The 27129-nt window shown below is 36.1% G+C and overlaps 1 protein-coding gene across 1 annotated transcript in view; it reads left to right on the top strand.

The window, feature by feature from the left end:
* The first annotated feature begins 15755 nt into the window (after nt 1–15755).
* Nucleotides 15756–27129, top strand: part of Fstl5 (follistatin like 5) — a 507104-nt gene continuing 495730 nt past the window's right edge. Inside the window, exon 1 of the mRNA XM_008843456.2 lies at nt 15756–16029. Coding sequence (XP_008841678.1) covers nt 15756–16029 — 274 coding nt within the window. The remainder of the gene's footprint in view (nt 16030–27129) is intronic.

Raw genomic sequence — 27129 nt, forward strand, 5'->3', positions numbered from 1 at the left:
ATGCACTGCTTACTTTTCTGAGTCTGTGTTACTTCACTTAATGTAACCGTCTCTAGTTCCATCCATTTACCTGCAAATTTCATAATTTCATCTTTTCCTACTGCTGAGTAGACCTCTATTTTGTAAACTACCACATTTTCATTATCCATGGGTCTCCCAGAATTGTACCAATGGAGGTCCCTTTTCCACTCAACCTGTGAAGATGGAACTGTCTGTGTTCTCACCCAGTGCCAATGGAACTGTACCTTGAACCCTGTTTCTCCCACTGTGTCCCCAGATCAGGCAACACCCATAACTTATTAAAAATGGTTTCTCCAGATTCTCTGGGGAAGTACAAGTTGTAGTTCAGCACCACCATTAATCTTAACAGACCATCTGGCCTTACATCCCTAGTATCATTCATTCAAGGTCACATGTCCTTTCCCAATCTCCACTGTGTCCAATGAAGATGGGTGGGTGTGCTGCTTGCAGCACTTTTATATGACAATTCTCAAGCATGCTCACATCCATTATCTTTTTAGGTAGAGTACCAAACTGAGGTTACCAAGGAGACACCCTGGTCATCAAACCCGAGAGTTCAGGGCTTTTCTGGAGTTCATTAAAAGTTATCAGTTGAGATTATGTCCATTAATGAGTCATTCCCACAATGAGAGGTTATAGAGTGTGGCTCAAGAGATGTCTTGGATGGAAGAATAATGTGGTAAGGAAAAGTCATCAGCCACTAGATTTGAATAAGAGGTTTAGTACATGCCCTTTCCCTATTAATGGCTTTCTGCCAAGACCCCTAGAAACTTACAGCCTTATTGCTAGGAAGAAGAAAAGACTTAAGCAGCTGTGATTATGCTGAAATTTTTGCCTCACTTCTCTACTGAATTCATGGGTGAAGGCCTCCTCTCCTCTTGTCCGCTGAATTTCCCCTGTGCTTCTTTCCTGCCTTAAGAAAAGTTGAGGTTCAGCAACAACAACAATAAAAAAATGATTGCTTTCCTGTCTCCACATGCTGCTCTTTTACACTCAATTTAACCCAGCAAACCTGACTTGTATTGGGAAGCTTTATTATTACTTTCTCTTAAAATAAATGTCTCTCTACTTCAAACTTTTATAGCACTTTGTATCTCTCCTTTGGAAACTTTTCAATTCCTAAAATATCATATTTTGATCATCTCACAAGATTACTAAAATAAAACGCTCTTTGAGACTAAGTGAATGCCATGGATCATAGTGTTTAGATGACCATCTTTCAGTAGAGCTCTCTTTAAACCACATGTACCTGATCCAAGATGTAGCTGGAAAGCTGAAAGAGACAGAGATCTGTTTAGGTTGTGAGTTAGGAGCAATATTTAATAGCACGAAAACATCCTCAGAGACATATCTGGGAGGAAGTGCTGGTGCTTGAATGTGGCAGAGCATGAAGTATAATATAAGGCCACTAAGGCCACTAGACAGCTTTCAGTACAGTCCCCATGGTTTCCAAGTAAGACTTTGAACAGTGATGGGATTAGCTTAGTCACTTTGTCCTTTTAGGGACCTCAGTTAGTGTACAGCAATGAGTAGGGTTTTACATTTTTATGTATTTACTGTATATGTCAGAGAGAGAAAGAGAGAGAGGGAGAAAAGGAGAGAGAGAACCCATCAGCATGCCACAGTACATAAGTGGAGTTCAGAGGGCAGCTTGTGGGAAATAGATCTCTGCTTCCCCCGCATTGGTCCTGAGACTCAAACTCAAAGTTTCAGGCTTGGTTTCAGGCACATTTTTCTGCTGAAACATCTCACTGACCCAGGTTCTCTTTTAGATGCATACTGTGCCCCTGGCCCCAGAGGCAAAGGAGAGCCCCGTTCATACCCACTTTCACTGTCCCTCCCCTTGACTTGGCACAAGTCTCAGGAATGGAAGTGGACATTTCAGAGGGCACAGAGCTGATGCTGATGATATTAAGAATTATAAACGCTCTTAATTTTCCCTTTTAATATTCAAGGAACTGGCACGACTAAGTACCAAAGTCCAGCAGTGCATGGTCTGTATTGAGAATCTGCTTCTAGACTGAGGATGTGTCTCAGTGGTGGGTGATTACTTAATATTCACAAAACTCTGAAGTCTATGGAGCTAGTAGGCAACCCAAATGTTCTCATATATAGTTTCAAATGTTTTATAGTTTTTACATTTCATTTAGTGGGAGGGAATAGACCAAAATACTCTCAGGGTGTATCTTCCATATATTATTATATAAGAATACCCTACTTAACATTGACTTGAACCCTCACTAGAAAATATAAAAGCCTCTAAAATTACTGAGAAAATAGCTTTAAAATTTATACATGGGAAATTAATAATACTAAGTGCTTAAATTAAGCTGTAGTGTTTTTTTACTTGGTGGTATAAATTATTAGTCATTGAATCTGATTCAGTGTACGTCAAGACTAAGAAATAATTCCAGATCCTTAGAACAGGTTTTGTAGGCTGGTGAGAACCACAAGTAGACATACATCTCTTCTTACAGCCAAACTCAAAGATGTCTTGTTCTGTGCTGAAAATAGGTAGTACAGGAGAATGCCATTTCAAAGAAAGTGCAAAATGCTGTAAACAATGCCATTTATTACATGCTGATTCTGGAATAGTTGGTTAAGGCTTGGGCAACAGAGGAACTAAGGTTTTCATAAGAACTGTCCAATAAACTAGTAATATGGCAGCTATCATCAGTCCTGGGTATAAGAAAACAGTGGGGTAAATATAATTGGACACTTATCTAAGTGCATAGACCCAGGGAAAGTATGAGGAATCATTTAGTTCCTGCCCTGTAAAAATCTTATACTTTTCTTTGCCTTTACTTTATACCAGGGGACTGAGAGGCATTGTATTTGAGGTCCTTACCTCTTTATACATAAATATGAGACTTTGTTTTATTTTACATATTTGAACTTTTTAAAGATTTTTCCGAGTAACAATTTCCACGTTCATTCTATGTACACACACACACACACACACACACACACACACACACACACACGGAACTTACACTTCTCCCTATATCCTCCAAAGTTTGTGATTGAGGACATTTTTATGATAAATTAGTATTCTAGAAATTTGCAAGTTTACAGCTATCAGCTTCTATATTACATTTATTAAAATGAAATATTTCACAATAAAACATCTCAAGTCATTTGGAGGATGTTGACAAGATGATGCTAATGTTTATATGGCCTGGGTTAAAGATCAATGTTAGAGTGTGTGCTTAGCATGAACATAGCCCAAATTTGATCTCCAGAACCAATAAATGAATAAATTAAACAGACTTTGATTCATATGTAAATGAAATTTGTGTGTAAAGATAAAGATCAAGAATAACTAATACAATACTGAAGAAAATCGAAGCTAGAAGACTGAGACCATCTAGCTTCAGGATTTATCATAAGGTAATTAATTGTTCAGGAGATTGTGGTAAGAGAGCAAGAGTTCACAAAAAGTCTAAGGTAAGAAAGTCCTGAAGCAGACAAACATGGCAAATTCAACTCTGACAAAAGCCCAGCAGTTTTTCAATGGAGAAAGGGCATTTTATTTCCAGACAAATGGTATTGGAACACTGGGCATCCACATTCAACAAAAGAAAAGTTATAAAGGTAGGGAAGAAGGTTCCAAATCCTCTGGAGTACAGATGACACGACTCTTCAAATGGCTTGTCTTTAGTAGTGACACACTGAGCAAACTTTCAGCAGGCCTCACAGAGCAGCGCACGGAAAAACAGACCCCAATCACTAGAGGTCATGAAGAGATCACACTGTCCAATTTTCTCAGAGCATTTCGGTTGTTTGCTTCAATTGTCACTAACCATGAAATCTATAAGAATGGAAACCATTTTGTTAGTTTATAGTGTGCAAAAGGAAATTGTACTTTGTTTTTCCAATTTTATATATACGGGCAGAAAAATATTGGAAAAATAATGCTTGTAATTCCAGGTCAAAATCAACAACTATACAAATGGGAGCTTTTTATACTCTTTTTCTCTTTGTGTTTTTCTTTTTCTCCCTTTTATTCATTTCTATTGCCTTTAAAGTTTTTTTTGTTTTGTTTCCTACTTTTAGCAGCTAAGAAAAATATGATGGTGGATGTTCTAACAACTTTAGAGCATTGTTTTGAAACAAGCTTATTTCAATACTTCCATCGTGTATTTTGTTTCCTTGTTTCTTTGTTTTGTGGCAGGGTCTTGTTAGGTAGTCCAGGTTAGCCTAGAGCTTGCAATCATTCTGCTTTGATTTTCTAAATGCTGGGATTATGGGTGTTTACCACATGCCCAGCTCCAATGGACTTCTTAATACACTTTGTTGTGAAAGATAGTTGTTTCTTACAATGATTTTGTTGACATATTTTATGTGCTGAATCTATAATAAATGATTGTATTTTTGTTCTTTATTTTTATTGAATTTTTGTGAATGTCATACAGAGTATTTTGATTACATTTAGATCCCCTCTTTTATCTGCATTTTCCCTTTGTCCACCCTGCCCAATTTCATGTAATCTATTATATATAATATGTATATATGTTACATATATACATATACATAGAGTTAAATTTATATCCATGAATGTTCTTCTGTGTGGGTCCATCCACTGGAGCCTGGTTAACCTACCAAGAATAACCAACTTCAAAGAAACTAATTCTCTTCCTCCCAGAAGCCATTAATTGAAAATAGTTCCTCAGGTAGGGTTAGGGTTTCTTACCCACTTCCCCACATCTATGAAGAGACTTTTGTCTGGCTTGAGCTTATGTGTGACTTGTGTATATTGTCGCCATTACTGTGAGTTCAAATGAGTAACTTCCCAGCTGTCTGGAAAAATTCTGTTTCCTTATGGTTATCCACCACCTCTTTATAGCCTTTCTTCTGCAATAATAACTGTGCCTTGGGAAGCAGAAGTTTGATATAGGTACCCAATTCAAGGACAAGCAGCCTGCAGTCTCTTATTTTCTCTTCATGATGGCCAGTTGTGGGTTTCTGTGTTAATCACCATCTGCTGCATTAGTAAACTTCTCTGGTGAGAGCTGAAAGATGCATTCATCTATTGGTCTAACAATAACTCATTAGAAGTAGTTTAATACTACATCTATTTAGCAGGATGAGAGTATTAGGCTTTCCCCTATAACATCTGTCCTGTCTAGTCACAGGTTCCTAGGCCTGGTAGCAATGTCAGGTATGGACTCCATGTAATGAAGGTGACCTTAATTCTAATGATAAAGTGATCGGTTACTGTCATAGTATTTGTGCCACTATAGAACCAGAGAGCATATCTTGCCAGGCCAGTTGTTGCTGAAGCATGAAAAATTTAGAGCTGTATAGGGCTGGTGATTTTCTCTTTGGCTAGTGTACATAGAATCCGCTAGTGCTATGAAAGGTAGAAAGTAGAAATGGAGCTTTGAAGTCCTGAAGTCCACATCAGCTGATTTCTCATCTTCTTTACCATGGCTAATGATTGTAGTGTCTTCAGAAACACTGTTTTAACATTAAGCTCTGGTTTGTAAAGAGCAGGGGCAATGGCCAGTCTTTTTTGAGGGCTTATGTAATTCATGGTCAACAAGAGCTTCAAAAGAGGGAGTCTGTTTCTAGCATTGTGCTTTTACTTTGCTAGCCTGTGATGTCTAGCAGGGACAGTGTCCCCTTGCTATAAGGTGACTCCTTTTAATCTCTTTTTCTAATGTATATGCACATAATTTAAGAAGCTTTTCTAGTGGAAAGTTTCCATATGGCTTTTTCTAAAAGTCTCTAGTGTTAGTTATCCCTCCCCATATTCCTTCCTCTGCCCTGCCCTCCCATTCTCCACCCCAATTAACATTTCTTACTGGATTATTCCCGTTTTTTCCTATTTATATCGTTGCATTAGAACTCCCCTCAAGGAAACCTCCCACTGACCTCCCTGTCCCCCACATTGTTTTTCTTTTTTTCTTTTGATGCCGTTTCTCTCTGTAGCCTCAGCTGGTCTGAAATTCACAATGTAGACCACACCTGCCTAGATCTCAGAGAGATCAGCCTGACTCTGCCTTGGGAGTTCTGTGATTAAAAGCATATGCCACCAACCCAGCAATAAATAATCATTCTTAATAGTTATAATCACCACATTTGTTGAGCAGATATTCTATACCAGACATTTTCAGTACAATCTGGAATCTTCCCAAAACCTATAGGGTATCACAATTGACATTACTAACAAGAATTTATTTATTTATTTAAATAACAAGTATTAAATTCTTACACTGTGGTCTCTAAATGAGAAAATGAAACTTGATTATTTTAATTAGCTTGTTAATACCATACTTATGGCAAGATAATAATAAAGATTTTGATTTTAAAGCTTATAGAGAACTTATTAAAGTGAAACAAAAATATGAACCAAAGCCTTAGATTAAGAGACCAATTTAGAAAACATAATTCAAAATGATTTTGTATTTGGCGACCTGAGGCATTTTTTTCTTTCTTTCTTTCTTTTTTTTTTTTTTTTGGTTTTTTTGAGACAAGGTCTCCCTGTAGCCCCAGCTGTCCAGGAACTCACTATGTAGACCAGGCTGGCCTTGAACTCACAGAGATCCACCTGCCTCTGCCTCCCAGTGCTGGGATTAAAGGCGTGTGCCATCACACCCAGCAGGGTCCCCCTGTAGTTCCAGCTGGCCTAAAACTCACCATGTAAACCAAACTTGCTTTGTATCATAGGGATCCACCTGCCTCTATATCCTGAGTGCTGGGATTAAAGGAGTATGTAATCATATCTGGTAGTTGAGGCTATTTTTAGATTATGCAAATATTTAAATTTTAGAATTATAAGTAAATAATTGTTAGTGCAGATGAACATACATATTATGCATTCTAAGGACAGCTCACTAAGCATATTTCCCAGACATTAGCTTTAATTAGAATTTTGCTTTAATGAGAAAAATTAAATGAGGGAGTACAATATTGAGAGAATTTCTAAACATAATTTGGTGCTCATTCTTATTTTGCCACTAGAACACCATCTCAGACAAATATACATTGCAAAAACAAAGACTTGAATACTCTTGTATTACCAAAAGTCCATTGTCCCTTTAAAGAAATCAGAGTTGATATTAAATACATTTTATACTTTAACATTTTATGAAGCAATTTAGCACCTCAAATAATAATTCATTAAACTAAGTGATATGCTTATATTCCTCAATTATCATTAGGCTAGCTCATCATAATAGTATCGTCCTTCCTCCTGCTGTGAACATTTCACACTAGTGTCAGTCTTTTTCCATTGCTTTTTATCTTCAAACACTTCAGCTCTGGTAAGGTATGTAGTGAAGTCCACTTGGATTATTTCTCTCATTGTCCCTCTGCCCTTAGACAGGCCTCTAAGTCTTCGCCTCTCTACTCAGGGATGCTGAAGTCCTGTCATATTGTCTTAGCAAGCGGTTAATTGCATCTCTTTTTATGCATATCAGAACAAGCAACAGCACAACTTACATTTAAAAATAATTAAAAGTTTAAGGCTTATTTCAAAATGGATCCACTCCATATTAAGTATGTATGTGATAGAGTTTATTTCACAGATAGATTAGATAGATGTCCAAATGATGCAAATGTAAATATAGAAATCCCTCAAGCAGAATTAGATTAGGATTGAGAATCTAAAATAAATGTCTTAAGAATAATGTAAGATAATTTTTCTTTTTGTGTAGCATTAAATTTTTAATTTCTCCATGTTTGAAATTTGAACAATTTTATAATTCTGGGAAGGTACAGAAATCATAAAAGATATGTTTGTTGCTCACCTCCCTCTGCATCCCTGGGCCTGCACCAGGCCTCTATCTGGGGTAAGTTGTGCCCCCAGTGCCTTGACTCCCCCAGCAATATGCACCACCCATCTCTTCCCTAGTCTGGGTCCTGTCCCATTCCTTGTCTTGGCGCTCCAGGCACCAGGGGAACCACCACTGCTTCCTGATCTTTTGCATGCAGACCAGCCCAATTCCTTCATGGATCTCCAGAGGCACACTGGCCCTGGGCCCGCCCTCACCTCCCTCTACTTCTCTGGTCTGCACAACCCACCAGTCTCTCTCCCCTGATCTCAGGCCCTCACCTCCCTCTGCTTCCCTGGGCTGCACAACCAGCCAGCCTCTTTCCTGGACATGGGGGCTGACCTTTCTTCTTCCTGATCCTTTGCATCCAGGCCAACCCAGTTCCTCAGTGCAGTCCCCAGGAGCCCTTTGGGCCTCTTCCCACCCTCATTTCTCTTTGCATCTCTGGGTGTCATGGCCACCAGCTGCCCTAGACCAGCATCTTTCCTGGGCCCTGCTCCCAGGCCAGTCCAACCCCCAAATTTCTGAGGCCAAAATCTTTCCTGGAGGGATCCAGACCTTAGGAGAATGCCTGAGAGCATCTGATCCACATCTGACTTGGGCCTCTGTGGGAACTCTTGAAGACAAAAGCAATCTGGCCACTCCAATATAAAATTCTTGAGGGCAGCACCTTTCCTGCAGCAACCCATACCTTAGGAGAAAGCCTAATATCATCTGAGGCTGATCTCACTTGGGCCTCTGTGGGAACTCCTGAAGACAAAAGCAATTAGGCCACTCCAATATAAAATCAAAAGAGAGAACCAGAAGCTTAGACAAATCAGCTTTTCATGCCCCAAAAGTAAATCACAAAGACACGTAGAGTTTGCAAAAAGAAGCAGACCTAAACTTGAAGGCTTGAGTCTCACACAAGAATCAGATACTACAAAAGAAATTCACAAGTCAAAATCACAGACAAAAAATAATAACATGAAAAACCAACATAACATATCCCCATCAAATACCAATAGTCCTATAGAGGAGTACAATTAGAACCCCCTAGAGATACTGCAGGACATGGAACTCAAAAGAACAATTATATACGTGATAAAAGAATTCAGTGAATTTAAAAAAACACACAAACAAAGAAATCAAAGAACTGAAGGAAGATAGAGATAAACTTCTGAATGAATTCAGAAAAGAGCTAGAAATATTGAAGACTATTCAGGCTGAAAGGAAGAAGGAAGTGAAATACTCAGTAAACCAATTAGAAATGACAGGAGAAAGCCTCACCAATAGGATCAATGAAATGGAAAACAGAGTATTAAGGCTGGAAGATAAAGTAGGTGAGCTAGACCACTCAAGCAAAGATTATGAAAAATTTAAGAAATCACAAGAATGGAATATGCAGGAATTGTGTGACACCATCAAAAGACCAAACTTATGAATCATAGGCATACAGGAAGGAGAAGAATCCCAAGATAATGGCATGGACCAGATCTTCAACAGAGTCATGGAAGAAAATTTATCTACAATATAAATTTATCTACATGACACACAGTAATTAAAAATACCAGACTGGTAGAACTAACCTTGGATGTTTAACAGAAATACTTTGAGGCCAATAATAATTTGGTCAGAGGGGCACAAAGGACATTTTTGCTCCTTGCCCTCCTAGGTCAATTAGTTTCAGAGGACTTTGAGCATCTCTCAAAATGTCCTGTAATTGTGGTGGGTCACCTGTCCTCTTGATCAAGGAGGCCGAGGAGACTCCACCAGATGGACTTGAACCAGTGTCCTAGACTGGAAAAGGATCAAAATTTGAAAACTGAAGTATAGTTTCTACTGAGTGTGTATTGCTTTCATCCCATTATGAAATCAATCAAGTGGATTCATTATAACACAGAGACTATCTACAGGCTGTTAACTACTCTAGAGACCTGTTCCTCTGAGTATCATGAGAGAATTAAATTATATTTCATTCAAAAAATATATCTTTGTTAAATATATACTCCAATGTGGAAAAGCAACACTAGCTTATGAAGGTTTAAGTTAATGAGATAAAAATCCTTGATTAAAATTCATTAAATGTGTTATCTATTTTTTCTGTCTTAAAAATAATTTTAATTGAATTTTTATGCATTTTGGACAATGTACTTTGATCATATTTAGACCATCTCCTGATCTGCACCCCTCTTATGTACTCCCACTGAATTTATGTACTATGTCATATATATAAATTACAAATAAAGGCTTATTGAACCAAATTTGTGTCCGCAAATGTCTTTTGGTGTGTGTCTAACATCTGGAACCTGTTAACCTACCTAGCATCATACTCTTAGAAAAAAACAACTCTCCCTCTCCCAGTAGTTATCAATTGCCAGTAGCTCCTCAGCTAAGGTTGGGGATTCTTATACACTTCTATGTTGGGATTTTGTCTGTTTTGAGCTCACATGGATCTTGTGCATGTTGTTACTATTGTTGTAAGTTCATATGAGTAATTTCCCAGCAGTCTGGAAAGCTCTGTTTTCCTTGTGATCATAAACCACTTCAGGCTCTTACAATCTTCCTGCCCCCCTTTCCACAATGGTCACTGAGCCTTGGGTGGCATAGATTTGATAAAGATGTCATATTCAGGCATAAGTTCTCTGGATATTTTTACTGCCTGAACTTTGACCAGTTGTGGCTCTCTGAATTAATCACCACCTATTTCATAAAGAAGCTTTGTGGTTAAGAGTTGAGATGTACATTTAATATTCTTTCTGCCCCCTGTTTCACTATATTTCATAAGCCTCAGGTGTAGAGGTTGCATAGTAGATGTGTCACTTAGAGCTGGGTACCTCACAGACACTTATTCTCTACATTTGACCAGTCATGGACCTCATAATAGTCTCTATCTCCTGCAAAAAGAAACTTCTTGGATGAGTGGTGAGAGGTAAAATTGTCTATAAATATAAGAAAGCATATTTAGAATATAGTAATAAATTATGTTGGTCAAGGGGTGTGACAAAAGTAGTTTTTCTCTAAGATCTATGACCTCTCCAGCCATGTATATTTGGCTATGTTTATAGTACTACACATGAATTCCTTCCCACTGAGTTCAACTAGAAAGCTGTTGAATACCCCCAAGATAAAAGTGCCACTATTGCACTAGTAGAGATGCTGGGCTGGTCATTGTTGTGGTTCATAGCCTTTACAGCTGGATGGAATCAGTGATTTTTTTTCCTCCCTTGGCAGTTTGCATAATATCTTATGATACTTGGGGAGCTGCTCTACAGGGAGGATTCTAGATCAGTTCTAGTTCAATTACTCAAGTCCTCTTTCTGAAATATATCCTGTCTTCAGTTCCGGAAGGCCATCAAGGACTGTGGCAATAGGCTGTGTTATTTTGGGAGTCTCTTGGACTACCCTGACCAACAACTTGAAGGGGGTTCCCCCTGTCTGGCACTGTGCTTTCTGTTATATAGTTTTCAGCTATACATATGCATATTGTATATGTATCTGTTGAATGTGTATTTTTTTAATTTGTTTTTATTGTGTATTTGTGTATTTCATACAGAACATCTCAATCAATCTTAATTATCTTCATATCCCCGTCCCCACCAACACCCTCTCATAGCCCTCCATTGGAGCCCCTATACTCTTGTCATCCCTGTTAAGGCCCACTGTGTCAAATCAGTGTCCCCAGATGTTCCCTAGTGCAAATCCATCCACTGAGGAACATCTGAGGACACCCTGAGTCAACATATCTAGAGTCCCTTGTTTTAGAAAGATTAGCTCTTCATCACCTAGCAGCAATCAGTTCCCAATATTTCTTTTGCTAAGATTGGGGTCTGCTGTTCATTTTCCCAGTTCTATGCTGGGTTTTTGTCTGCCTGAGTTTGCATGGGACTTGTGTATGCTGACATTATTGTCATAGAATCATGTGAGAAGGTTCCTAGGAGCTTGTAGGACTCTGTTTCCATATGGTCATGCACCTCCTTCTTGGCTGTTGCAATCTTCTTGCTCCTTCTTCTGCGATGGTCCCTGAGCCATGGATGGGTGAAGTTTCATAAAGGAGTCCTGTCCAAGGACCAGCATTCAGCAGACTTTTGATCTCTATGCTTTGGTTATTTTTGACCTTTTGTGTTCCTGGTCCTCTACTGCATTGAGGGAGCTTCGTTAATGAGAGCTGAGAGATTAATTAGTATTCTCTTCTTTATTTCTGTTCTATATTCCATGAGCCTTAGGTGTAGAGGTTGCATTGTAGATGTGTTACTTAGGCCTGGGTGATTCATAGACAATGTCCGTGTGTGACCAGTTGTAGTACTTGGTAATAGTCTCTGACTGATGCAAAATGAGCTTCTTTGATGAGTGATGACAAGGCTAAGATCTATGACCACTCCAACCATGAGTATTTGATTATGTTTACAGTACCACATTGTACAGTAGCCCATTGGGTGGGCTTTTAGTCCAATTAGATAGCTGATTATTGTCCCCAAGACAAAAGAGCCATTACTGCACCAATGTCATATTCTGTGATGGCCATTGATGTGGTTATTTGGTCTTGAAGCTGGTGTTGATTCATCCACTGATGTTTTCCTTTGGCACGTTCATGTCACTCTCCAAAGCTATGAGAGCTAGCCTTCAGGGGAAGCAGTTTCAGGTCAGTTGCTCAAAACCCGGTGTCTGACTACATTCTGTCTTCAGAAGTAGGGTCTTAGCTTCAATTTCTGGGAGGCCGTCAAGGTCTGTGGAAATAGCCTGCTTAATTATGGAGTCTCTTGGACCACCCTGACCAGCAACTCAAAAGAAAGTTTCTCCTGTCTGACACTGTTTCTTGATATGTAACCTTTACCTACACATTTTTTAATGTTTCCATGTTTGAATTTTAAACAATTTTGTAATTCTATGAAGGTAAAAAATCATAATAGATATATTTGCTAAATATATACTCCATTTTGGAAAGCCAATGTTACTTTGTCAAGGTTTAAGTTAGTGTGATTAAGAATCCTTGATTAAAATTCATTAAATGTGTTATCTGACTGCACTTTTAAAAATCTTTGACGTGTTGATCAGATTAAATTGATTTAATGTCAGTTGAAACTTAAATTTATTATTAGTCATGGTTAATTACTGTCAGAAAGGATATGGTCTATCTATTCATTTACATAAATGAACTTTCTTCTGGATTCCAATGAATTAATTACATTTCCTTTTAAATATAGCAGCTATATTCAACACTAACTTTTTACTAGTAGTGTGAAATGCTTTATTAATTTATGAAAAATGATCAGTATTCTGATACAGATGCTGAACTAGAGAACACATCTTAAGAGCAAGAATTTAGGAAGACAGACTCTGAGAAAGACAAACACCAACTTAAGACATACCAGATACCTCCGCATGTGACACAGCTTACTCAAGGACATGACACTGATTCAATAGCTACCTTCATTTGTGATTAAAATGTGAATGATCAGATTCTTAATAATCTATAACTTACTCTGAGAATAATAGTAAAACATTTTCTTGATAAATTTTATTATTTAACACTAAAAAATAAAGATATACAATTGTTTGAAATACAACCATAGAGTTAAATTCCTGTGTTGTAATGGTAGCCCCATTATTATACTTATAAATCACTTATGTGCCAAAAATTAAAGACAAAGAAATTGCCATTATTATTTATATATTCATTTCACTCATTATTTTATAGATACACTTGACATAAAGGTGAACTTTTCATTTTAATATAGTATATCCATTAAAAGAAAATTTAAGACAAATTAAATTAAGCATATTTGTTTGAGTAATGGATACACACCCGGTGTGTTATCATTTTATGCAAATACATGAATAAATGATTATTCAGTCCAGGTTGAGTACCAAAGACAAACCAAAGTAACAATTCAACTTACATTGTATTTAGGGAATCAATGAGTTTATAGAACTGAATGAGAATTTACCTATAGGACTGTGGGTAACCTCCAAACTGCTGCATCATTGCAAAGACCTACCCCATTATGAATTATGAATTCATGGAAACTGCATGATAGACCCCTAATTTCAGTTAACCTTCTACCTTTTATGTACTGTTAGGTTGCAAACCCTCTACCTGCTTTTGTCTCTTATTCACTCCTAGAAATCAAGCCAAACCACTGAAGTCTGTCAAAGAGCTGACAGGCTCTTGCAACTAAGGTTAGGACACACTGGGAAAAGCAAGCCCAGCCCCTCCTATTTGAAACTACAAGACAGATTTATCATCCATGTCCCTTGACATAGACTTGTCAGATTAAACCACACGATATGAACTTTCCAAAACTCCCCAAAAACCTCTGAAAATAAGGAATTTCCATTACTTCTGGAAAATTAATGAATCGGTCTCTCTCAGGACTCTGTCATGTTATATGCTATACATAGTGGCTTCCACTCATAAAGCTGCTCCTCTCTAGGTTTTGAAAGGAAGGTCTTCCTTTGTTTAAGGCCTTATCATGCTACCTCTATATGATGCTGTCTCCTAATGTTCTTCTACTTCAAGATCCAATCATGCCAAACCCCACCCCCAATCATGAGGCTCTCTCTGCTAACAAAGTTCATTCTAAAGGGTCATTTCATATCAGCTCCACGAAAGTCCTTGCTGCTTTCACCTGCATTTTTGTTATAACTTACACTTCAACATCTCCCAAAATTACTTGTATCTAGATGAGGAGCGGGGGTGTGGTGACTGCTGTCATAGGATCCTTCCTGTCTCCTTCTACTGGGGATTGTTAGTGTATCTGTTATCATTTCCAGAGATCTAGCTATCGCTGTATTGTTATATTCAATCAGTTGCCATGGCTACTGAGCCAAGGTAGCCTCTATTCCAAGATAGTAGTAGAATGATTATGATATGTCCAGAAGAAGAAACTTCATACTACAATCGAATGATTCATGAGCTATGCAGCACTGAGACCCAAAAGAGGCTAAGCATTCTGCTTCAATGTCATCAGGAGTTTTTCATAGTCCAAACTGAAATCAAGCAGAAGAATCATCTTACTGGCTACCACTAAGCAACCATGATTTTTGGCCTGGTCTGATGAAGGATTTATTCAACTTGGGCATAGTGTGATGAATTAACTAAATGTGATTGAAGTCTAGTTGATTGTACTTGTCTGCAACTTGTTACAAAAAGTATACTCCTAAGTTTTGTTCTGTTTATGTACATAACAAGTTGAATTATAATGTGTTACTATGGTATTGATATAGGTGTTCTTTTGTGTAATTTTAATTTTGATAATTTAAATTTGACTTGGAATGAATGTACAAACATAAAAATTAAATAATTTTATAAGCTTCATTTATAAAATTGTACTTAAAATTTCTTTTCTTGTCTACACATACATATACAGATACATATATAAATGTGTGTGTGTCCTATGAAATTTCATTTCTGAAGACATAGGAATAATAACTAACACTTAAACAGCATTTTATATTGCTAAATCTTTTAGTATGGGTCTAGCTACACTTTAACTCTGCTTCTGAATTTATGATCACAATCATTACAATGTGTCATGTAGAACCTACCAGGCTCCAATGTTTAGCTCCAAACCCATGGTCACACAAACAGACCTCATTCATCTAGTGAGTCATAAAACAAAACTAATGAACATGAAAGAGAAATATTTGGGGGTAAAGGGGAGATTGAAAAGAGGGGTAGAAAGGTGGGTGATTTGATTTCTTGGTATATATTGCATAGATGTTTGAAATTGTCTAAAAATATAATCAATAAGAATCAAACCTCAACTATTACTATACTCTGAGAAAGGAGAACAGGGATTGAAGTGAGAATGAGGAGAAGGACATTGAGAGCAGCAGTTTGAAACATTTTTCTCTCTGAGTTTTGGGGCCATCCTCTCATCCAATATTTAGTGGAGCTCTAATTTTCTGATAGTTTTAGGACATATTTTCATTTGATATTCTGAAATTCTACGGTTATTTCACCAAGGAAACCAAATGATTTACTGTTCTTTGTCCGCAGAATTTCTCATTCAGGATGGCCCTTTCGGATCTTGTGAAAATAAGTACTGTGGCTTGGGGAGGCACTGTGCTATCAGCAGAGAGACAGGGCAAGCAGAGTGTGCCTGCATGGACATCTGCAAACGACATTACAAACCTGTGTGTGGATCCGATGGAGAATTCTATGAAAATCACTGTGAAGTGCATAGAGCTGCCTGCATAAAAAAGCAAAAGATCACCATTGTTCACAATGAAGACTGCTTCTTTAAAGGTAGGAGCAGGGTGAGCACTAAAATGCCAATCTCTATATTTTCCTAATCTCTATTAGTACCATTAGGTATAAAATACAGTGTGATTTTTGTATCAGCAAGTGTCTACAAAGTGGAAAGGAAAAAATAAGCCTAATGAGACTGGTAAGCAGCAGTGTATGCAAATTTATATGGATACAGTTATGATATTCAGTTATAAGGATGAAACTGGCCAAAATATGACTCACAATTTAACATAGCCTTCAGCATTGTGCCATATGGCTCCTCAATCATGGAGTTGCTGTAGGGAGAGAGGATGGCCAGTTCAGACTCAGGCCAAATCTACCCAGTGTAAAGCACCTGGACTGGAGTTAAGGGATCAGTGAGTGCCAAACCATGCTGTGATAGATCCCCATTTTTTCCTGGGCTAAACAATGGTTTCACTTTTTAACACACAACTCAGATTATAAGGAATCTGTAATTACCCACTTGAATAAAGCTGAAGTCGTAGAAAGCTTAGTTAATGAATCTGGGGTGATGATAGTTTAAATTTTAAAGCATTGTTTGCATTCATGCACTTGAGATGATAATTTTAGTACAAAGTATGCCTGAATTAGTAATTTGACATATTATTTGAACATGTTATATAAACATAAGTAATCAAATTGATTTAGCATTTTATTTATATCTTGATTTGTTATTTGGGCTGGAGATAATATTTTCTTATTAATAGTTATAGCTCATATTTAAAATCTACAGTCAGGGATATAAAACTCTTCTGTCTAACAGGCCATGGTCAAGCTGATACCGTAAGTTTGCTTGACTCCTACATCTTAGTTAATCACAATATTCCTTATCTGTGTTCACATTACAAAAATTGCCAGATGTAGCTGTAGAAGCCTGTAATCTCAGAATTTGGGAAGCAAAGCCCTTGCAGATCTCTGTGAGATCAATGCCAGCCCATTCTACATAGGGAGCTCCAGGCCAGCCAGGGCTACATTGTGAGAACTTCTCTCAAAATAAACCCTCCCCCTCCCCCATATTTTAGGACATTCTACTCTTGAAGTTTTTAAAATAATTTTATTTATTCTTTTTATTCAATGTGTATGAGTGTACTGTCTGCATGTATGTGAGTGCACCCGTGTCATCCAACACCACAGGTCAGAAGAGGGCCTCGGATTCCCCTGGAACTGGAGTTAAGGACGGTTTGTAGCCACCGTATGAGGTGCTGGGAATCGAACCTGGGTCCTCTGCAAAGGCAGCCAGTGCTCTTAACTGCTAAGCCATTTCTCCAGCCCCTCTATTCTTGAATTTAAGCTAAAATATGCTGGAATATTTCATTTGTCCTATTATTAAAGGAAATTCAAAATTTAAAGATTTAAAATCTATTCATTTTCAGTGCTGGTAAAATTTCTTTTCAAGGAGATAAAAATGACACAGCAGAGGGAGGCCAGCTGGGTCTCCATAGTGAATTCCAGGCTACACAGTGAGACCTGTCTATAAATAAATAAATAAAAATAAATAAATAAATAAGGAAATAAATTTAAAAAATGACACAGAAGTTTTTGGTTTTTTTTTTTTAAATTTCAGCGATATAAGATGTGGTGCACTGTAGTCATTGTGACTTCTAAAACCCATATAAAATCGACGTGAAAGTGTAAGAATCTCATATTTACACAATGTGGAGCTGTCTATATGTGCAAAGAATTTTATTGTATTAGATTCTTTTCCTTTACCCAAAATAGTGGGAGATGCTATGGCTTCAAATTCATTTTATTGCCTTTTATTTTCCAATTTATGTTACCAATAGTTAAAATTTTTAGTTGGACTTTAATAGAGAATAATTTTTTCTGCCATTTTGACATAAGGTAGTAGAATAAAGATTATACTATCGCACTGATGTCATATAAAAGTAAATAATATATAATATGCAGCTATGTAAACATAGACTGAAATCCTGTTCTTAAACTGAGATTTTTGTCTAATATATAGCAATTGAATATATAGAAACATAAGAGATTAAATATATTTGAAGATAAAATAGTATGCTTAGTGTTCTGCTTTATCAGTGCAGGGTCGTTCATAAGGCCACTAAATATATAAATGAAATATGAGAACAACAGTTTGACTCTTTTCAGAGTTTACCATAAAACAATTGCTTGAAAAACCCTTTCCTTCAGATTTAACCTAAGAATGCTTGCTATATCTATGTTTGCTTCAAAACACATTAAAAGGAAAGGGTATTGAAATTTCATTTACTGTATGTTGGCTATTGGCCAGGGATTAACATACTTCCTAGGTACCATAAATTGTGTAATCTTTGCTTGTTTATTTTAGCATTTTGCCTAAGAAACAGCTAGCTCATAAAGTGACTATTTGAACAAAGAAAGAATAAACAACCCAGAACAAAACAAACTGCCTCGTTAGCGATGTATGCATGGCCAGCTTGAGCTGAGAAAGAAGACTTGTTAAAATTGGAAGTCATCCTTAACTGTGATGTACTCTAATTGATTTTGTGATTATGAATTTTGCCTGGAATTTTAGCCAGTTGCCTTGCTTCTGGCTTATAGTCACTTGAAGTAATAATCAAAATATTAATTTCAAAACTGAAAACAATCTTGTAACTATTTTTTTTTTAATGTGGGGCTGGAGAGATGGTTTAGTGGCTCAGAGCACTGACTGCTCGCAGAGGACCTGGGTTCAATTTCCAGCACCCATATGGCAGCTAGCAATCATTCATAACTCCAGTTCCAGGAGATCCAACACTCTCTGACCTCTGCAGGCATTGCAACAGGGGCACACTTGCATGCTGGCAATAGGCTCATACACATGACTAAACAAATAAAGCATTTTTAAAAATGAATAACAAAGCAAAACAAACCAAACAGAAAATATATTTTGCATTTTAAGACTATCAGAAGGTCAGGGTACCTTGCATGAGAGACAAAGATCCATTGGCCAATCTGGGAAACATTGTAAGTTTAGTTCTTTGAGAATTTCATACAAGCATAAAATGTGTTTTGATCAAATATTATTCCTTCCCCCAAATTTTATGGAACAAAAGCACACCGATTTTTCAGTTGCTTTTTATAACGAATGGAGAATGGAGTGTTGTAGGTGGTAATTAGATGAAACACGTGGACAGAGGGCTGGATCCCTGCAGAACTTACCATAAAACAACTGCTTGAAAAACATCCATCCTTCAGATTTATCCCAAGAGGTTCATTAAGTTTATGTCTGCTTCAAAATACAGAAACCTTATGGTGCCTAGTCTAAAATGTTTTGTTGATCACTGCTTAAGAAATTATTGGTATCTTAAATTTTATTTTTAAAAGTCTTGGTAGTTATTGAGATAACTACAGATATTGTAATATATGCTAAAGTTGAATAGAACAAAACACATACGAGTGAAGAAAGCAAGCAATGTGAGCAAGATCCAGGGATAGTGTGAGAGTCACTATCCTGGTTAGAATGCAATGCCATAATTTGCACAATGTTGCCATTGGGAGAAGCTAAGAACATATGGAATCTGTTTATTATTTCTTTAAAATTTTTATAAATCAATAATTGTCAGAAAATATATAAAATAAGATATTAAAAATTAGAAAATAGTCAATTTTTAAGGAAGGTAAAAATTTCACTATTCATTACTTATATGAATTTAAAGTATTCCTATTTGTTTCATAAATTAAGTTTATCAGGTACATGTTTGGTATTTACAATGAAATTATTAAAATTGACTAGATTTTATAAGCATGTATAAATTTTATAAACATGTTGATTGTTTTAATTTATGCTTAGAATGCAAGTTAAATGTGTATATCTATACATCAATATTGAAATATTTTATCTAGTTTTCCTACATATCATCTATTATTTAAATATTGAAATGCCTCTGTGGTAATAATAATATTCATTATTATTGACAATGAAATGTTTAAATGAATTCACCATGAATTTTCTTTAGTCATCATTGATATGTGGACCTACAGGTATAATAATACGTGAACACATTTTCTAATTCATTTCCATTTACATTAATTTTATTAAGAAATACCTGGCTCTGGTGGAATATAAAATGCAGTGCTTGTTTACCGGCATTAAATATTTTATGTTGCTGTTCAACATAAGAAGTTACATTTCTATACATCTAGATATTTATTTTTGTGGTTCAAGAATCTTGTCTAAAAGTCATTTCTTCTGGAAAAGGCTTCCTAACTGCAGCAATTCACATCAGCACTTAGAGCAGGCACCAGTTCCTGATGCTAGGTCAGTTTGTCATACAAAGCAGAATTTACTTACTCAGAATGCAGAGGTTAGCTGGGGTAAGGAACTCAAGACACAAACGATGCCAAAATGAAGAGGGAATTAAACCTTTTATGAGAAAGTCAATTGAACAGAAACCCCTTTGCCATTTACTGTGCTGGGAATAAAACTGCCATAAAGGCAAATGTTCTGTGCACTTAAATGTGCATCACAAACAATAGAACTTGGGAAATATGTTGTTAACGGCCATCTCCGCACTATTTGAACTAGAGCTTGCGTTGTTTGATCTTTCCTTGCATATTCTGAACATACGCTTTCATTCCATTTTTTAATTTGTTCTTTCACATGTCTTTTAAGGATGAGAATTATGGAAGGAACTACACTAGAAATTGGGCTGCCAATGATATTTTCAAATATATCAGCAAATGCCATGTGCTTAACACACATGCCCCTTTTCTGGAAAGGGCACCTTCAAAAGGCTTCTATTTGTATTTAATGTATGAAAATCCTTTTATAACTTTTAAGAAAAAGTAAACTTTGAGGAATAACACTTAGAGTTTCATTTATTCAGGTTTTGGGGGGATACTATTAGTCGATTGAAACTGCAGGTTTATGGTGAAATTAACTTGGGCAATGATAAAAGTAGTTTAACTCCTTCAAGAGAAGAATATGAAGGATCAGAGGTCTGAATTCATTCAGTACTCCTCAAAAATAGTGATTGAGTATATAACTTCTGATAAAGCTATGCTAAATTATTCTGATAGCTGATATAAAACAGTTGAGTTTGTTTTATTTTGAAATTTAGTTTTTAAAACTAATAGTTACTTTTTCTTCTCTTCAATCAGAATCTGAATTATGAGAGCCTATGTGTGGTAAACTGTGATGTGCACTATGCTGTGCTTATACATTGCATCATGAGAGCATGATCCTAATGATTTTTTAAAAATCTATGAAAGACTTGCTTTATATATGTACCTATCATTTATAAATAAATATTAGACACATAATATACAGATATTATACACAATAAGAAAATGTTCTAAAAGACACCATTGATACTTGGACTGAATAGTCCCTTATTTGGGCACTTGAATATGAGCTATTCAACAAATGCATTGAAATTATTACAATGCCTGGAGGTACAGTTCAGTGAGAGTATATTTCTTTAGCAAGAGCCCCAAGTTCCAATCTCCAGCTCCAAAAGAGAAGAAAAAGGAAGGAAGGAAGGAAGGAAGGCAGGAAGGCAGGAAGGCAGGAAGGAAGGAAGGAAGGAAGAAAGGAAGGAAGGAAGGAAGGAAGGAGGGAGGGAGGGAGGGAGGGAGGGAGGGAGGAAAGGGGAGGGGAAGGAGGGAGGAAAGAAGAAAGAGAAAAAGCTAGTTATCACACAGTGAGAAAGAAGGGGAGGCTGAGACAGGGAGAACAAAATTAATAGTTACTTCAAAACACTTTCAAAAATGTCATACTACTAATTCATTGTCTAACAATCCACTTACTGCAAGGAAGGCAAGGGGCTCAGGAATTTCCAAATGATTTGACAGCATTCAAAATGAGGAACTAGGGCAGGAAGTAAGGGCTTCTAGTTTCACATTTAGTGCATGAATATCTTGTACTTTATATAAGTGTAACTTTCTTACATTTCATAATTTTTTCCTTTAAGCATGATTTCCGTGTGAATATATTTATAATCATGTAAAATCACCTGACTTCAGTCATATTTTTGGAGAATAAATCATGCATTTCACAGTTTTGGTTAATTGAACAGAACCATGACAGAAATTATTGAGTTTATTGATAGAACTTTAATAACTGTGTACATTTGAGTGCAGTAAAATGTCATTGTAAGTCTATGAAGTCACACCCATCTCTTAGGATTATCTGAGATTCTAGCCTTTCATGTGGTCAAAATATCTTACAACCAAATTTGTCAGTTTATAATAAACTAATTGATGGTAGTAAATTTTCTATTATTTGTATAAGAACACGGAAGTAAAATGTAAACTGAGTGTGAAAATATATTTGTATTGACTGGCATTTGGAAATTTGTTTTGCATTTTTAACAAGTGTAAGATAATTATGCCTATTTTGTACCAAATATAAAATATTTATTGGATGTATACCGACGTTTGTTACTGTCTTATTTTTCCTCATCTGTAAGCTAATATTAGATTATATGAAGGGGGATTGTTACTTAACTTTTATCAAAATTTCCTGTTTGTGATATGTAGGAGTTAAATTTAATTTTTAAATATTAAATAGTCTCAATTTGTTATATTTGTAAACTATACCATTTTTCACAGTTTCAAATAATTTTCAAGTATTTCATATTATTCCATTTTATGTTTTCTGTGAATATATGACCTCTTTTATAAATAATTATTAGCATAATATTCAAATTGGCAATAATTCAAGACCATTTTATTAGTGCAAATATTCTTTTTTCCCTTGAGGCTGTTTAGACACAACCTCAGTCATCACCGCTCAATGGCGCCTTCAATGGTCATGTTCAGTCTCTTGTTTGCAAAAGCCAAATCGAGAGATTAGTATAACATAAGTTATTGAAAATGAAGAACAATTTTTAGAACTATTAGTTTCATCGTAGTGAATTTTCCATCCTCTATGTCTTTGAAATAGGATAATGAAATTACTTTTAATTGATTACATTCCATATATGAAACTAAAATAAACTATTCAAGAAAATGTATATGAAAATTCTCTATTAGTATGCATATATTCTTTTAAAGTTCCTTTTACAAGTTGCCCACAGTTATTTCAGAGAGCATTTGGAAATTTATTAACTGCAAAAATTAAAACCAAAAGGGAACATGAAAAGCTTTTCATGTTATTCTCTAGATAGTTCTGTGAGGAAAAAATGAATTAGACAGACTCACTTTAAAGAAAGAAAATTAGGCACTTTCCAGCACAAAGGAACTGTGATTAATTAGCACGGCCTCTCTTGGAATGCATGTCCTGTTGATCAGGGGCTGGGGAGGATGGAGCACTGTAGACAAAAGTGGACTCCACAAGGCATCTCTGCATTCTGTAAATTACTACAGATTATGGCACGATATTTTTAAAAAATTTTTAAAAGCACTTCATTACAGTTTTAACATACTCAATACTAGTTTCCAGAGCAAAGATACATCTCTTTCAAAATGGCTATAAAATTTTTATGTTTGCTGTTGAATTAATACAGTTATACAATATTGAACTCAGTATAAGCCCTGTAAGACACAAAATTGAATAAGTTTTTAACCTTTAAACGAGATCTCCATTTCATTATAAAATATAATGTTTCTTACAGAAAGACTCATTGCTTTTGCTAATAATACTGAAATGTTGGTGCATGCATCTTTCATCTGTATGTATCTGATTTTTACTAGTCATAATCAGTTGCACTTGATAATGGCATGATATCTTAATGTGCGATCAGTACTTCAGTTTACATCTATACTTCTTAGTTAACATCATCACTAATAGAATCTGTTTAGACTGACAAGACATGCCATATCCATCTTAATGACTTGGAAAGCATATGGTGTTACTTAGATGGCTTATCTTGATGAGGTTTCCATCTATGATCAGTTAGCAAGCACGGGAAAATTATCAAAAATTTCCACAAATACAGGGGGTAGAGAGATGGCTCAGTGGTTAAGAGCACTGGCTGCTCTTGCAGAGGACCTGGGTTTGATTCCCAGTACCCACATGGAGGCTAATGACTAACCATAACTCCAGGTCCAGGGGAATCTGACAATACTCTCTACTGGCCTCTGTGGGCATTGCACAACATGGGTGCACCTACATATATGCAAGCATAAAATAAAAATAAATAAATAAAATATTTTTAATTCCCAAATAGTTTGGGGCTCTGTATAAAAAGAAAAAGCTCTCCAAAACAGGGGATGAATGAGTTTCTTTTGAAACATATCCAATATAATATCATTTTATTATTAATTTTGTACAAAGAATATAACTTAAACTAGCTGAGAAAAAGTATTATGTAAAAACATGAATAACAGTGATTGCTGTGATCCCTCATTTGAGATATGAAACTTTATTACTTTTATTATTTTTATTTTATGTGTATGAGTATTATGCCCATATGTAGGTAAGTGCACCATGTCGTGCAACGCCCACGGAGGACAGAAGAGGCTGTCAGATCCCCTGGAACTGGAGTTACGGACAGTTGTTAGCTGCCATGTGGGTGCTGGTATTCGAACCCAGGTCTTCTGAAAGAACAGTCAGTATTCTTAACGGCCGAGCCATCACTCCAGCCCAGGCATCTTTTTAGGAAGGAAGAAAAACTCAAAAACTTAAAATGTTTTCTCACAAAAAGAGAAATAGTTATGATATTTTAATAAATCTAATTGAGCATTAGTATAAATAATTATAATGCTTGCTGCGTGGTATTTCCTGGGAAGCTATGAACAAACATCAGTTCACTCCAGATAGGGCTCCAAACAGACCATAAAAATGATTCTACCAATGTCCAAGTTAGTGAACCAGTGAGTTTACTGGGGCTACTTACAGAAGTATGGGTGAGGGGTTACTTACAAGAGCAAGGACTGTTTAAAGGCAGCTGTATTCGTGAATCCCACCTCAGCCTGGGTAGCAGCTTTCAGCACCCCTTTCAGGCCCTTCAGCAGGGAGGGTAATTTCTTTCGTTAGCAGCCTTCATTGCTTACGTAGCCTTGAGGAGCAAAGGACCTTGTGAATTTGATATGTTTCATGGATTTTCTGAGATTTATGAGTTTTTTACTTCCTGAGTCCTAATGTGCTTTTCTCTGGGATGAAATATTCCAATTTGGAAATTCCAGTGCCTTAACCAGGCCCTCCCTCCAGGTTACAGTGCTTCAAATTGGAGGAAGTTACTATACAACAATATAAAAGATTTCACATAAATTCACTTAATATGCCTACAGAAATGAAATATGTAAATATGTGAATTATAAATTGTTATGATTGAAAAATATACTTTTAGATAATATGATTTTTTACCATTCTCTGGTGATCATTTATTGATGCACAGGTTCTAGTCAAAGATTGCGATGGAGATGTGATGCTGTTCTTAATATCACTTGGATGAGAGACTAGGTGAATCAATGTCCAGTTAATTTTCTTAATGTAGAAGAATCTGTTTAGATGATCATCTATTCAGGGACACTGAAATCACTTGTTGTCAAATTTCACCTACCTTTTGGTCAAGAAAAATATTTTTTCTATGCATGTTCCACATTGTAGTCAATCATCACTCACAGACATTTCTTTATCATTGGCAATTATTATTCAGTGTGAGTCCCAAATTACTATATATGAGAACCACATATAATAATAATTAAGAAAGTAACATGGAGAATACAGAGAATGAATTTTACCTTTCACCATGTACATGAATTCCTATAGCTTTGACAGATAGGAGTATTATCTTAATAAGTAGACAGTATTAGTTAATAAGAATTCATATCTCATTAAGTTTACTCTAGACACCTAGATAATTGTTGGTTACTTAGCATTACTTTCAGAAAGTGATGGTACCAGTAATGGTGTAAGGTTCAAGTTCTTATGTGTGTATGTGTGTGTGTGTGTGTAAATGTTCAAGAGAATATGGAATAGTGAATGATGGGATTGAACTGCTGTCATGAAGAGAGAAGCTTTGACTCCTTCATCTTAAGTTCACCTTCTGTATTCATCGTTCCACCCAGAACAAGGGTCATATTGCTCCAGCTTTGAGATGTTTTATGTCTTCTCAGAAACCACTATTTTTCTTTTCTATTTGCATACTTAAGTATTTTCAATACTTAAATTGAAAGACAATAAACTGATCATTACTGATTTTTTTTCTTGAAAAACCACATAGGTTCACATTAACTGTATTTTATATGCAATATTAAGGAATATGGATGCTGTGTGTTTTCAGGATCAGAATAATCAGCATGGCATTTAGCTGTGATGACAGTCTACAAAACATAAGAGTAGGACTTAGGAGTTTAATTAAATTCATGTCAAAATCTCTTTCAATCCTGAAGAAAAATATTCCTGAGTAATACGGCACATGCTTTGGCCTTTAAAATTTTTAACAAGTGAAAACATTGCTTGACACATTAGTACAATCGCCATAACTCAAAAATTGCTATTCTATAACATAACAACAGCTTTCTTCATTAATTCCACAATAAACACACACACACACACACACACACACACACACACACACACACACAGGTGCCTGTTTCATTGCTGTCTACATTCACTGGAAACACAGACATAGAAGTCAGTTTAATTTAAATATATCTACAAATACATAAAAATATTGTTATGCAATTCTAATTATTTCAACATTAGAATACACATTGAATTAAAAAGTAAGTACAAGCCTCAGCCAGACATCTAGACATTACCGTCTGAGCACTAGTTGCCGTAATTGACTTCAGGCCATTGTAAATATAAATCTCCCATCCATATACTTGCTGTTGTTACTCAGAAGCAAAGCTTCTATTTGCCTTCGCTTCCTTCTTCCATTTCTACCCCTTCTCTACAAGCAGGGTCTGGACCATTGCTTTCTGATGTTGGAGGAACATCAGTTACAGTTGATGTCTGTAACTGAGAAAAGCAACAGTGTTAGCTTTTCACTAATGTGACAAAATACCATAATTTAAAAGGAAGCATGACTGGTTTTGGCTCATGGTTTCACGTCATCTGGCTCCATTACTTTGAGCCTGAGGTAAGGCAGAACCTCTTGGTGTCTGGAGCAGGTAGAAGAAGAGACTGCTCATGATATCCAAAAAGGAAAGAAAAGGAAAGAAAGAATGAAAGAAAGAAAGAAAGAAAGAAAGAAAGAAAGAAAGAAAGAAAGAGGAGGG

This window comes from Nannospalax galili, unplaced genomic scaffold (genome assembly GCF_000622305.1).
Source record: "Nannospalax galili isolate Female #2095 unplaced genomic scaffold, S.galili_v1.0 scaffold359, whole genome shotgun sequence".
NCBI lineage: Eukaryota > Metazoa > Chordata > Mammalia > Rodentia > Spalacidae > Nannospalax > Nannospalax galili.